This window comes from Cynocephalus volans, chromosome 3, assembly GCF_027409185.1.
Source record: "Cynocephalus volans isolate mCynVol1 chromosome 3, mCynVol1.pri, whole genome shotgun sequence".
NCBI classification, from domain to species: Eukaryota; Metazoa; Chordata; class Mammalia; order Dermoptera; family Cynocephalidae; genus Cynocephalus; species Cynocephalus volans.
In genome coordinates, this window is record NC_084462.1 from 150,442,497 (window position 1) to 150,455,487 (window position 12,991).

At 50.8% G+C, this 12,991-nt stretch overlaps 1 protein-coding gene across 3 annotated transcripts in view; it reads right to left on the reverse strand.

Moving 5' to 3' along the window:
* Positions 1–2,941: 2,941 nt before the first annotated feature.
* ACTN1 (actinin alpha 1) overlaps positions 2,942–12,991 on the reverse strand; it is a 94,659-nt gene continuing 84,609 nt past the window's right edge. Inside the window, exons 13-22 of one of the 3 annotated variants that reach the window (XM_063092071.1) lie at positions 12,717–12,825; positions 12,111–12,251; positions 10,965–11,147; positions 10,567–10,701; positions 9,211–9,390; positions 8,295–8,441; positions 7,316–7,396; positions 6,769–6,834; positions 5,432–5,590; positions 2,942–3,653 (exon numbers count right to left, since the gene is read on the reverse strand). In XM_063092071.1, the coding sequence (XP_062948141.1) occupies positions 3,495–3,653; positions 5,432–5,590; positions 6,769–6,834; positions 7,316–7,396; positions 8,295–8,441; positions 9,211–9,390; positions 10,567–10,701; positions 10,965–11,147; positions 12,111–12,251; positions 12,717–12,825 (1,360 nt within the window). In that variant the 3' untranslated portion in view covers positions 2,942–3,494. The remainder of the gene's footprint in view (positions 3,654–5,431; positions 5,591–6,768; positions 6,835–7,315; positions 7,397–8,294; positions 8,442–9,210; positions 9,391–10,566; positions 10,702–10,964; positions 11,148–12,110; positions 12,252–12,716; positions 12,826–12,991) is intronic. The other 2 variants (XM_063092070.1, XM_063092069.1) reach the window with 2 other exon arrangements.

A 12,991-nucleotide genomic window follows, 5' to 3' on the forward strand; every position in this document is an offset into this window, starting at 1 on the left:
TCTGCCACCCATGGACGCACCAGAGGGCCTGGCATAGACCCACCACCTCAGGAAATCTAATTCCAATCCTGGTAACTCACTCGGCCAAGTGACTACACTTTTTGGGCACTGACCCCACATCCAAGGGACAGGACACAGCACACTGCTGTGATAGGTCTGGTACTCAAAGCAGTCACAAGCGTTTGGCTAAGGGGCTGACGGGCCAAAGAGTGCGAGCAGGGAGCTGTTTTCACAGACTGGCCTTCATGAGGCTGTCAACAAAGTCTCTTGAGAGTTATGGTCAGAGGTAGATAAAAATACAAAAGAAAATGCACAGTCCACACAGACAAAAAGGAGATGCAGTGAATTTATCCTACTGATGCAGCAACAATTAATTGCTGCCTGGGTCAGGGTAGAGAATTGCACCTACCCCATCATTTAAAGCAAGCTGGAATAGGTTACTTTAAAAAAATTGGTCAAGGGTGAAATCCAAAGGAAGCCCAGGGGATGAACGATGCAGTGAGTTACAAAACAAGAGCCAAATGAAAGGAACGGGCCCAGGGCCCCTGGTGCCAGAGCAGAGACAATGTCTATTACAGACAATGCCCACCTGTACCTTGGATGGAACTGCCCTGGAAGTGTGTAAGCACCTCATTTTGTGTCATGGTTTAGAATCGCCAAATGATATATATCCTAAACCTTTGACCCAAAAAACCAGCAACAAGTAGTAAATGACTTTTAATGTCCTATTTAAAAATAAGTAAGAAGATGAGGTAAATCAGATTCTTAATACTAACACTTTAAGTTGTGTTCGGCAGTTTTGTACGCATCATGACAACCTGTGGATTAAAGTGCTTAAACACATGAGAGAAGCTGGCAAATACTCGTCTTGTGGTTTTACTCTGAAATGTGCAGTTGAAATTACATGTGATTTAATTTTGGAGGTGTAAGGAAATTGTTGGTAGACGGCATTGGACTGCTCAGGGAACTTGATTTACTACATTTATTAAAATTTTCAACTGCTTTGTGCTGAGCAAGACTTTGCTGCTTGGATTTGAATATGCCTGAGTCAGAGGTTTGAATTATTAAAACTTGTAAATATGGCTTAAAATGTTTAAAGGAATTTAATGAAGTTTGCAAAGAGGATTAATTAATTGTTTGGGGGAATTTAATCTGTTAAATGTATAAATGATTAAAGAACAAGCGTGTTTTTATTTTTACAGAAAAAATTACATTATCAATATAATAAAATGTGTTCTATGATCTTAAAAGCTTCAAAACCTAGATTTTTAATTTTTTACCCATTTAACAGATTGAAAGTTAATTTATGGAATAACATGGTAGACATGTTTTTGCTCAAATGACTTACACATTTTCAAAAGTGAGCACTGATAAGGGTGCTGATTGATCATCTCTCTGGAAATTAAAGTGCCTGCACCCTGGGTTTAGAAACCCTCTCCTAAACTCCTATACCCCTTTGCCCTTGTTTAGACTTGCATGTAAATAGCTAAAACAAGTGTGTCAGATTCTCTCAAGAGACTTCAACCCTCTAGAGACCAGGTTCGAGCCTTGTAACATGGTTTTCCCCACCGTGACTCAGCCACAGCAGACCCACATTGAGCATTTACTGAACTTCTTGCCAGTCAGTGGCAAAATCCATAGGAATGTTTCCCAAAGCAAATGCCAACATCTCTGTCCATATCCTTCCTCCCCAGCAGCCCTCCTGCCTAGTCCCTCTTTCCTAGGGCTATAGGTGTTCCCGAAACTCACTGAACTAATCCCTAAACATGAGGGCCTCACACCAAAGACAGTCATCTCTGGTCCCAGTCCAGTAAGTTATGATTTAGTATTAGTCCTATTCATTGAGGGAACATCATGTTGATTTTTAAGACATCTCTCAACCAAATGAATCCCTTGAAACTTAAGATTGATCACAGCTAACATTTATACATACTAATGTTCTATGAGCTCCATATTATAACATTAATTTTACAATAGCACTACTATCCCCACTTGATAGATAAGGGAACTGTAGTGCACAGTTGACCCATTTTAGAAAGGACAGTCATGGATTTGAACTCTTGTCAGTCTGACCCCACACACTCAACTCCCTGTAACCCCTACACCACAGTTTTAATTCCTAAACACAGCCATAACTTGAACATTTCAGTTGCTAAATTACATTTCTGCAGGCCACTGTGCTGTTCATGATAGTCTTTACAAATGCATTTTCAGTAAAAGGTAGTCTCAGGGAGAAGTAACAGAAGAAAAAATGGGAGAAACTACATCACTATACAGAAATCCCTTGGGGATTCTGTTAAAATGCCGATTCTCACTCACTATTCTGGGGTGGGGCCTGAGATTCTGCATTTCCAACAAGGTGCCAGGTGATGCTGGACAGCTGCTATCTGTAGGACATTTTGAATAGCAAGGGGTAGAATGACTCTTGCTGAGACAACTCAAGCTGTTCCCTGCATCAAAAATAAAGGAGTGGGCGGGGGGGAGGGGTAGAATACAAATGCCACAGAGCTGTCTGATGCTGAGAACAACCGAAGGTGGTTCATACATCCATGACCTTATTTTCAACTCACGGGAGAGAAGAGTAAGGAAATCACCTTTTCTTTTTCAAAATGAGGAAGCTGAAGTATAAGAAGACTAAATACACCAGTGTCAAAAACCTCTTAGGGGTGGGTAGATTCCCCACACCTCCTTGACCCCACACTTTCAGAAAACTGCAGGCCAGGAGCAAGCAAAGGGCTTTCGTGGGAGCACTGTTGTTTTAGTATGGTTTGAGCCAAGCAGTATCAAAGCTGTCCATGCTCTCCAAGTTTGTCCTATTTTTTTTTATAGGCAATATTAAAATCTTTTTAAAAACTGCATGTTGATAAAGAAGCTAGTCACACCTCTGAGGGGACTTAAAAATGAAAAACCACATAAATTTTCTTCCTTAAAAAACAGCCATTTCAAAAGATTTTCTTTAATATCATAAAATATTTTCATGGACAAGTGAGCTAGCAAACACACATGCACCAATGTGCCTTTTGACAATACCCCCTACCCCCACTCCCCCACCAGGGTGGACATGAGATTGGAGAAATGAATACAGCAGATGGAACAGATAGAAGGAAAAAAAAATCAATAAAAAGGATGGCATATAACTTTGTGCTTGGTTATTTCCCTACGTCACAACAAAACAAAACATGTTGGTGCAAAAAGTTAATTTTTCCTCTTTTCCATTTAAGTCTGGTGGAGAAAAAAATACTTTTTCTATAATAAAATATGTAGTTTTTTGGTTTTTTACTTTTTTAACGTAACTTTTTTTTTTTTCTTTTTTGCAGAAAATAACTTTGTAAACTGTCACTTTGCGGGAAGGGAGACTCGATGCCACGTGGACCCCAGCTCGCCTGGTGAGAGGCTGAGCTGAAACCAACCCCGGGCGGGAGATGGGACGGCGCAGGCGCAGGGTGGGGCGCGCACGGCGTACGGGGGGGAAGGCGGCAGGGCCGGCGGGCGGGTTAGAGGTCACTCTCGCCGTACAGCGCTGTAGAGAAGGACATGTAGTCCAGAGCACCGGGCACGGCGTCGGGGCCGGTGTAAGGAGCCATTCGCGCGATGCAGTACTCGGCCTGGTCGGGCGGCAGCTCCCGGCGTAGCTCGTCCACGGTGATATAGTTCTGCGGGGAGAGCGGGGTCAGGGCAGCCGCAAAGCCCGACGGCCATAAGGCGGGGCGACACGGCCGTAAAAGGCAGCGGCCGTAAACCTCCTCGTGATGCCAGGTACACCGTACCGTCCCCCATGTTCACCCCCTGCCAGTATTTCCGGATGTCTGTTATGCACATATACATACAATATGTATTTTTTAAATTATCTCATGTTTTCACTTCAGCACTTGCTTTAGCCTTTTTCCACACTAATTCGATGTGCTAATGACACCTGTAATCTCATGTATCATTTTAGTCTGCAGTAACCTCATGCTGGAACACTTATAGATTCCTGGGGGCCCCCACACCCACTCAGTTGGGTTCTCTGAAGGCCTCGGCCAGAGAGGCTAGTTTTAATGAGCCCTCAGCAGGTTAAGATGAGCGTCCAGGTTTGGGCATCACTGCTACAGATGGCATCCAAAATCTGGCTGAGTTATCTTAACCAGAACTGTTGCAAAAATGTGGACCTGCCCCACCACAGCCAGCTCCCAGCAGGGGCCTCTGCCTTCCTGATACCCCTCCCCCGCCAGACTCACCTATGATAGGTCTACTTGGAAGCTGCTTCTTTCAGGAGCTTAAGGGTCCAAGGGAGCTCTCAGGGGCTCTGATCCACACCCAGCCCCATGCCCTACCTCTGCCAGAGTGTCCTAGGAACCAGTTTGAGGGAGAGTGGGGCTGCCCTCAGGTCACTCCCAAAGTCAGGAGACCAGGTCCCTTTCTGGCCCTCAGTTTTCCTTTTCTAAAAACTAGTCACACTTCAACGAGATGGTTTCTGAGGATCCTTCCAGCTGCAAGGTGCTATGACTGTAATGAGGGTGTCCTTGAACTTAAATCAGAACTTCAGTGACCTCTTTGTAGGTTCAGCTTTTATTCCCTTATATGTGGGTACTTCAAAATGCTCATGGAAAGATTCGCATTATCTTTTAATTCTATTTTTCCACAAACTTCTTGAAGTACTCTTGAGGACTGAGACATTTCAGATACTGTACTCCCTGTTGGCTTTCACTTTTTGTAACTGAATCTTTTCCATTCTGAAGGAAGGATGAATTTTACAGAAGGAAACCCAGCCCACAGGCATCCCGCCCCCCAATTTCCTCTGGATGCTCTTTGAGTCTTTTCTATAATATTAGAAGGATCTGTTGCTCCTACAGATCCCTTTAGGTCCCTGGGCTAAGATGGTTGTGGGTCTGAGTGACATGTGAGTCCACCAATGGTCATCTCATATGGCCAACACCTGCACTGGGCCTCTGATATCCACGAAGGCAGCCACACTGCATCCCTCCCACTTCTCTGCTGCCTGGTAGGGCGCTGCAGGGTACTTGGGAGATTTGGAAACCCAAAGTGGACCACTGTTCAGGATAGAAAAATGAGATATGCTTCCTTCTGCCTCCACCTGCTTTCCATGCTTATGCCTAAGATGACGTAAGGGTGAAGTCCCAGAGGTTCTCAGATGGACTTTCCATCATCCGCTCACTCACCCTCATCCACTCTACTGCTCTCCACCCCTTGTCATTTCATCACAAACATCACTGCCTGCAATGTCCCTGGCAGGGTATCCCCAGAAGCTAACTTTGGCTGAGCCCAGGTGCTGTAGAATTGGGTAGAGGTGGGCCACAATGAGAGGTCTGATGGGACCCCAGAAGAAGGGGCAGTTGGAAGAAGGTGCTCATGTCCCAGCCTTCTCCCCTCCAGATAAGAGTCCAGCCAATGCCTGCTGCCCCAGCACGGTGCCCATGCATAGCAGACTCACCTTGTCCCCGGCCAAGATCTTGAAGGAAGCCATGACTTGGTCTGCCGTATCTGTGTCAGCTGTCTCTCGGGACATGAAGTCAATGAAGGCCTGGAACGTCACTACCCCCAGGCGATTGGGGTCCACGATGCTCATGATGCGGGCAAATTCTGCCTCTCCCTGGAGGGAACAGCCATGCCCAGGCCTGTCAGCATGGCCTGCTGGGAATATCTCATAAGGACCTGAAGCCTCTGGGGGCTCAGAGTAGCCTGTGATTGGAAGAGGCAGGCTCAGGAGCCCCCTGACCTAACCTTGGTTGTCCTGAGGGTATGATGGGGACACAACACTACAGTGGAGACCTAGCTCAACTGGGTCTTTTACCACACTTACAAATGCCTGGGTTCTTTGAACAAATAATAATGCTGATAATAATTATAATGACAACAATGGCCAACACCTACATAGCACGTACCATATGCCACGCACTACCCTGAGTGCTTTGTATGTTTTAATTCATTTAATCCTTACCACAACTATATGAAGTAGGTATATTACTTCCATTATACAGATGTGAAATCTGAGTCCCAGACAGGCTAAGCAACTTGCCGAACGTCACACAGCCAGGAAGGAGTGGAGCTGGCATTTGAATTTGGGCAGTCTGGCTCCAGAATCTGTTCTGTCCCCACCACACTGTATTTTCTATGTGCCAGACACGTACACAGCACTTACATAAGTTACTTCATTTATCCCCTACAGCAGTTCTGCAGGGCTCCCTCACTTCATCTGAGGCCACGAGCTGGTGATGGCAGAGCAGGGATCACTGCTAAGTTCACTGTTCTAGCCCCTGCCCTTGTCTCTGTGCTTTGCACCATGGCCCAGTAGTCATCTGACTGCTGGTCTGAGAAGCTAAGCCCCCTGCCCTGCTGAGAAAGTTAGGGAGGGCCTGGGGTAATGGCAGAGCTGCAGCAGACCTGACTGGAGCTGGCATCAGGGTGGAGATAGAAATCTAAATTTCCACACCTCATGGGAGATGAAGGGAAGCCAACCCCAAACCCGGAATTTCCCAAACCACTGGTCCTTCCAGCCTCGGGGTAAGCCTGGCCATCCACATAGGAGTGAAAAGGCCCGTTTCCACAGCAAGTACCAGGAGATAAACCGGCACAGAGACCAAGGTGGCCAGGCCTCTTGGACACGCACAGGCCCCATGGCTGGGCCCGGCGTCCAGGGTGCCACCTTCCCCAAGGACCAGAGACTTGAGGCTGCTCTGGAGAAGGCAGCCCCTAGCCTGCGGGCCTGCAGCCGGCTGGCTGCCTCGTCACCAGGCAGGGCCGAGGCCCGGCAGAGGGGGTTTACGTTACCATGTTGTAACCCATGGAGATAAGGCAGGCGCGGAAATCATCCGTGTCCATCATGCCTGTCTTCTTCTGTGGGGGCAGTGGCACGAGACACAAGGAGGGCACAAAGGTGGGAGGAGGAGGGGCGGCCCAGGGCCAGAAGACAGGGCACAGACGGCCACAGAGGAGGATGAGGTGCATGGTTTGGGGGTCGAGAAGGGGAGGAGAGCACAGCAGGAGCGGATGCAAATGCATCCAGGGAAGTGGGCACAGAACGGAGGAAGCCGGGGCAGGGAGATGCAGAATCCACGTGCAGGACGAAGAGTGGCGAGGAGAGGGGAAGGCGGGCACCGAGTAGGTTCCCACAGAGGAAGACGCAAAGGGCAGGGGGTAGAGAGAAGGGAGGAGGAGCATGACACAGGGCAGGTGGGGACGGCAGGAGAGGACGAGCCCCACGGCCCACACGAAAGGGGTCAGGGAGATCCAGACAGAGAGAAGAGAAAAAGGAAAAACGCGTTATTCCTCGCCCCGGATGCCACCCCTGGCCGTGCTCCATGCAGGAGGCGAGTACCTGGGGGTCGTTGCCAATATCATAGCCCAAGCTGATGAGGCAGGCTTTGAACTCCTCAGGGCCCAGTGTGCCGGAGTGGTCCTGGGGCCGTGGTGCGCCAGGCAGCCAGCCATGCGGTGCCAGGGAGGTGGAGGCCGTGGGAGGGGCATGCCCCGGTGGAGGGTGGCGTGTGTGGGGAGACATGGGGACAAAGGCATGCGGTGGGCAGGATGGGAGTGGAGGGGGCAGGGAGGAGGGAAAATAAAAGTGCACACGGTTAGACACACAGACAAGGTTCCAGAGGGTGTCCTCTCCCCAGCACACATGGCCCTGCTCCAGGAAGCAGGGCCAGAGGGGAGCACGAAGAGCCATGAGGGTGAGAAGCTCCCCCAGAAGTGCCCCAGCCCACCCAGGCATTAAGGGCTTCTCCCACCCGGGTGCCTGGAGGGCAGTGAAGCAGGCAGGGGCGGTGGGCAGCATGCTCCCACCCCTGTGGCCGCCCCCAAGCCCCAGGGCCCCAGGAAGGGGCGGCCCACTTAAAACACAGGCTGTCCTGGAGCTGGGATGAGAACCCAGGCCTGGAGATTCTGGTGTCCCCAGCAGTGTACCCAAAGCCGCCTGGATGGGGGTGAGGGCACCCCCTCCTCTACTCCTCTGTCCCTGAGGCAGGGGTGAGAGCCAGTTCCTACAGCCAGGGGCAGTGGCCTTCACTTGAGGGTTGATTCTTCATGGTAAGACAGCAAGGGTTAGGGGCCACAGGTCATCCCTCCACCCACAATATGAGCTCTCTCTCCAGGAAAGCAGGAAAGCTCCTGGGACACTGGGACAGGCTTCCCAAGGCCGGCCTGTGGGTCATACTGAGTCAGGGAAGACTCCCTCTCCCTTTTCCTCACTTGCCCAAGAAGTGTCCCACGTGGCAGCCCACACCCTGGGCAGTGCCCTCCAGGGCCTGGGGCAGAGGTGGGGCTGCTCTAGGCAAGCGCAGGGGTGGGGCCCTCACCCGGTCAAAGTGGTTAAAGGAGGCCCGGAACTCATTCATCTGCTCCTGGCTGATGCCTTTGGCATCCCGAGTCAGGATCTGGTTCTCCACCTCGTTGATGGTCCTGGCAATGGTGGTGAGCAGCTGCTCCCAGCCCACACGGATGTGCTGGGGGTGACGGGCAAAGGGACTGTCAGCAAAGCAGCCCCAGGCATGGCCTCTAGGCCATCCCAACCCACTCCTCCCCCAACCACCAAAATGGCCAACGCAGTCAATCTTGGCCTTCTGTCTGGGTTCACAGTGTCACGAGAGGGAGAAGAACCAGGGCAAGGACAACCCACCAGGACAGAGGACCCTGGATGATAAAGGGGGCAGGGCGGTGGCCTCTGCCTGGGACAGCAAGGAGACCAGGGCTTGCCAATGGGAGTCAGGTCAGGAGGGAGGGCAGATTTGGTAGTAGGAAAGATTAAAGGACAAAGAGCTGGGTGATTCCCTGAACCTTCAACCCACACACACGCACACACACATACACACTTTCCCACTCAAAACAAGTAGTCATTTAGAAAATGGGCCTAAGCCAGTGTTTGCAACTCATCAGCATCTGGGGGTGCTTGTTAAAAACTGAGATTTCTGAGCTCCACCCCAGAACTACTGAATCAAATTCTGGAGGTGTGGCCTAGGAATGTGCATTCTCAACAAGTTCCTTGGGAAATTCAGAAGTTACTGAAGACACAGAGCTTCAGGGATGAAGAGAAGTGAGAGTTTATCCTCCAGCTATAACCAGTTTCCTTGGCAGGCGAGAATTCTACCACTGAACCACCAATGCTGACTATAACCAGTTTCCTTGGAAGATGGGCAACCACCCATGCCCCGAACCCCCACCCAGCCAGAGGAAGAACAGGAGGAGAAACAGGGAAGCAAGGCCAGCCCCACCCACCTCCATGGTATAGTTGGTGTGCTTGTTGTCGAAGATGAGCGCCTCCTGGATGAGCTGGTGGTCGCCCTCCAGCTGGTCAATCTTTGGCTTGTAGTTGACAATGCTCTTCTCGTACTGCCGCAGGTGGTTGAGCTGGTCCTCCAAGGTCCCGTGCATCTCAATGGAGATCCTCCCGATCTCCTGCTCATCCAGAAGGGTGCACTTTGTCAGACCACCCCACTCTGAGCCCATGTGTTGGGGACTGGGGCTCCCAAGGTCATTGGTTAACCCCTTGGATGATTCTCAGCTCCCATCCCAGTCCTAGGAAGGCTGTCACTGGTAATTACTAAGACACATTCAGTGTGGATGCTCCTTGGTATGGAAACAGCATCATAAAGGTACACAGCAAGTATCATCACTGGACAAAATACCTTCTGTCTCTCAGGTACCTGTCAGCCTCAGGAAGGCAATGCAGGGTCAATTGCTAACCCAAATGTTCGCTCCTTTGATTGCCATTCAAATCCCCTTCCCAAGCCTTGTTCCCAACCATGGTCCACCTCAGAGACCTGCCCCGTGCCCACTGAGCCAGGATGCCTGCAGCCTTGGCATACCTGGCTTACCTCCTCACGGGCCATGCTCCTGCTGACCTGCCTCCTAGGATGCTTGCCCCGGCCCAGCCAAATCCCACCCATCCCCACAGGCCGGGCCTACTGCCCATCTCTGTCTGTCGGTCATCCACGTAAACAAACCTTGTTTGTGAAAGCTCTTCTGTCCACTCAACCCAGCAAATACTTCCCGAGCGTCTACTAAGTGCAACATGCTGGGCGAGCAGGTGGAGGGGGAGCGGGACACAAGAGTGAACTTGACATGGTCTCTGCCCTCAAGCAGCTCCAAGGCCATGCTCTGGCCAAAGAATGGCCCTCCCCAGGTCTTTGATAGCACCCCACTATCCAGCTCACACAACTCAGCAAAAAATTCTATGCTCAACTGGGGTCAGTTCTCTTTCTGGGAACAGCATCCACCTGACTAAGCCCATTGCTCAGGAGGGGGAGTAACGGAGGAAGGGAAGCCTGGTCAACAAGAAAGCCAAAAGGGTTAAGCTGAGTTGGAATCCAGGAGCTGATCCTCCTGTGGGACTTTCATGTGGCTTCTTAACAGTGTCCTGTGTTGGTCTTTGCTCCCAGATCACCCACTGGGACCAAGCCATGAGGCCTTCCTGGCACAGGCCTCTACACCCCCCTGTAGGACAGCAGGCCTAGCACGGGCTCAGACCTCCATCCTTCATGGGTCCTGCCCGGGAGCAGACAGCAACCTGGCTGGCTGGGCGGTGCTGGGAAGGGTGGGAAGCCCCCTGCTCTGCTCCCCGTGAGCACCCACCTCCATCTTGGTCTGGATCCAGGGCCCGATGACGTTGGCCTGAGCCCCAAACTGCTTGCGCAGCCTCTCGTTGTGCTGCTGGCGGGCATGCTCCTCGGTCAAAGCCTGGTCCCTGCGTGGCACCAGCTGCCTCACCTGGGGCGGGAACAACCATGGGACTTTGGGGATGGGCCAGCCATCTGCTCCATTAGCCAGGTGAGGACATGGAGGACCCATGAGGGAAAGGGACTGGTTAGTAACAGAACAGGGGTGAAGATATCAACCTGCTCCAGAAAGTCAGTCATTTGTTATCCGGACAAATAATTAGTGCTTACTACATGACAATTAAAAAAATAAAATCGATGAAAATCAATCAGTGAAACTTAAAACCCAGCCATCAGCCCAGCCCTTTGACTCACATGGTCCCATTTGCCATTGATCTCCTGAGGCGTGATGGTCGTGTAGGGGTTGGTGCCTGCCATGTTGACATGATAGGTCTGGACAATCTTGGACACCTCGTTGTGGATGCCCAGGATGGCCAGGCGCTCCTTGTCGGCATCAGGGAGGGTGGCCTTGAACTGCTCGTGGGCTGTGGTCAGTCCCTGGACAGAGATGGGGATGCAGGAGGAGCACAGTCACTCAGAGGGACTGGGGCCTGCCCTGGACAAGATGATCAAAGGGGACCTGGAGGCATCGAATCAAAGATTCTTGGGGCCAAAAGAGCCGGGATGGCAGGGGTGGCCACAGGTAGGTAGAGGCAGAGTCATCAAAGCAACGGCTCCATTCTTGGGGTGGGAAAATTGGCAGCAAGCACCCTGGGATGTTCACTATCCCACAGTCAGATCAAGGACAAGAGATGCCCCAGAAGTCTGTCCACAGGTGACCTCCCCCAACATTGGCTTCCTTAGTTCTTTGCAAAGCTTTTATTTCTTTTTGTTTTGGTTTGATTTAGGTTTTTAAAATTTTTTTTTCCTTCTTTGTAAAACCTTTTATTTTTATTTTTTTTTAAAGATGACCAGTAAGAGGATCTTAACCTTTGACTTCGTGTTGTCAGCACCACACTCTCCCAAGTGCGCCACAAGCCAGCCCCTTTGTAAAACCGTTTAAATAGAATACTCTGTGGCTGTATAAAAGACCGAGGAAGCACTTAATTGATATGAAGTGAGCTCCAAGATAAATATTAAACTAAAAATCAAGGTTCAGGATACAGTATATAATAAAAGCTACTTTTTGTGTTTAAAAAAAAGGGTGTGGAGAAGAACATGTAAATACAAATATTTGCTTGTGTGTGCAGAGATGGTATGGTCACACTGCCTGCTTCTGGGGAGGGGAACGGGGGGCTGGTGGGTAAGGGGTAGGAGGGAGACCTTATCATAAACCTGTTTCATCTTTGGAATTTTATACTATGTGCATATATTACCTAGTCAAGATAAACAAAATACAAAGGCTTCAGATCTATAAAATCCATGGGTTGCTCTTCCTCAATCCTCTGCCTACAGGGGCAGTCCTGCAGGAGTGTGACCTGCAGAGTGTGGGCCATGGGTGGCTAGGGGTGCGTGGCACACCTGGATCTCCTCGATGGTGTGCACGATGAAGGTGTCCTGCAGGTCTTCCATGGCCCCCTCCATCCAGTTGTTGAAGGGCGCAGCCCGCTTGGCATACTCCAAGTACAGCTGGTCAATGGTCTCCAGCAGTTTCTCTGTCCTCTGGGAGTGCCAAACAGAGTGGGGATGTTAAGCAGAGTGACAGCCACAATCACCCCCCATTCAATCAAGATCCTCCTGGTGAGCTCCCAGGGGCGCGGGTCTAGAAGCACAGACTAAATCAGGCAGGAAGAACAAGCTCTCCCTGGGGCACTGGGTCTGATGGGCATATGGACCACCTTGCACTGGAATCATCTGGCCTGGCCCCAGAGAGTCAGGAAAGTTCCCAAGCAGCTGGGGTTGGGCTGTTAAGAGCACCAAACACGGTTAGGGCAAGAGAGGAGGTATCTTTATCAGGGCAAAGTCCACATCCTATGCCAAAGTGGATCTTCCAGTTAGGCCAGGGGTGAGGGAGGTCCAGGGAACCCATGGAGTTCTTTAGCCCAAAGCTAAGAGAGTCAAGAAGCAAGAAGGGGCACACACAGAAGCTGCTAGATGCGGGCCTCCATCTCCCTCTGGACTCCTCACCTCCAGAGCCTCCCTCCGCTTCTGAGTCAGGGCCCCCAGATTGTCCCACTGGTCACAGATCTTTTGGCAACGGGCGTTGACACTGGGTGAGTCGTAATAGTCCAGCTCACTGGGGAGGGAGAAGACAAGGAAGTCAGATGACCCAGGTTAAATCTATGGTCCGCTCTCCCTTTTCCTGGGGCTAGGGGTAGCAGTGGCACCAGTGGTGCCGAAGAACCAGGGGTGCTCCCTTCATGAGACCCTCCAAGCACCCCTCCCACCCCCACCTCCTTGGC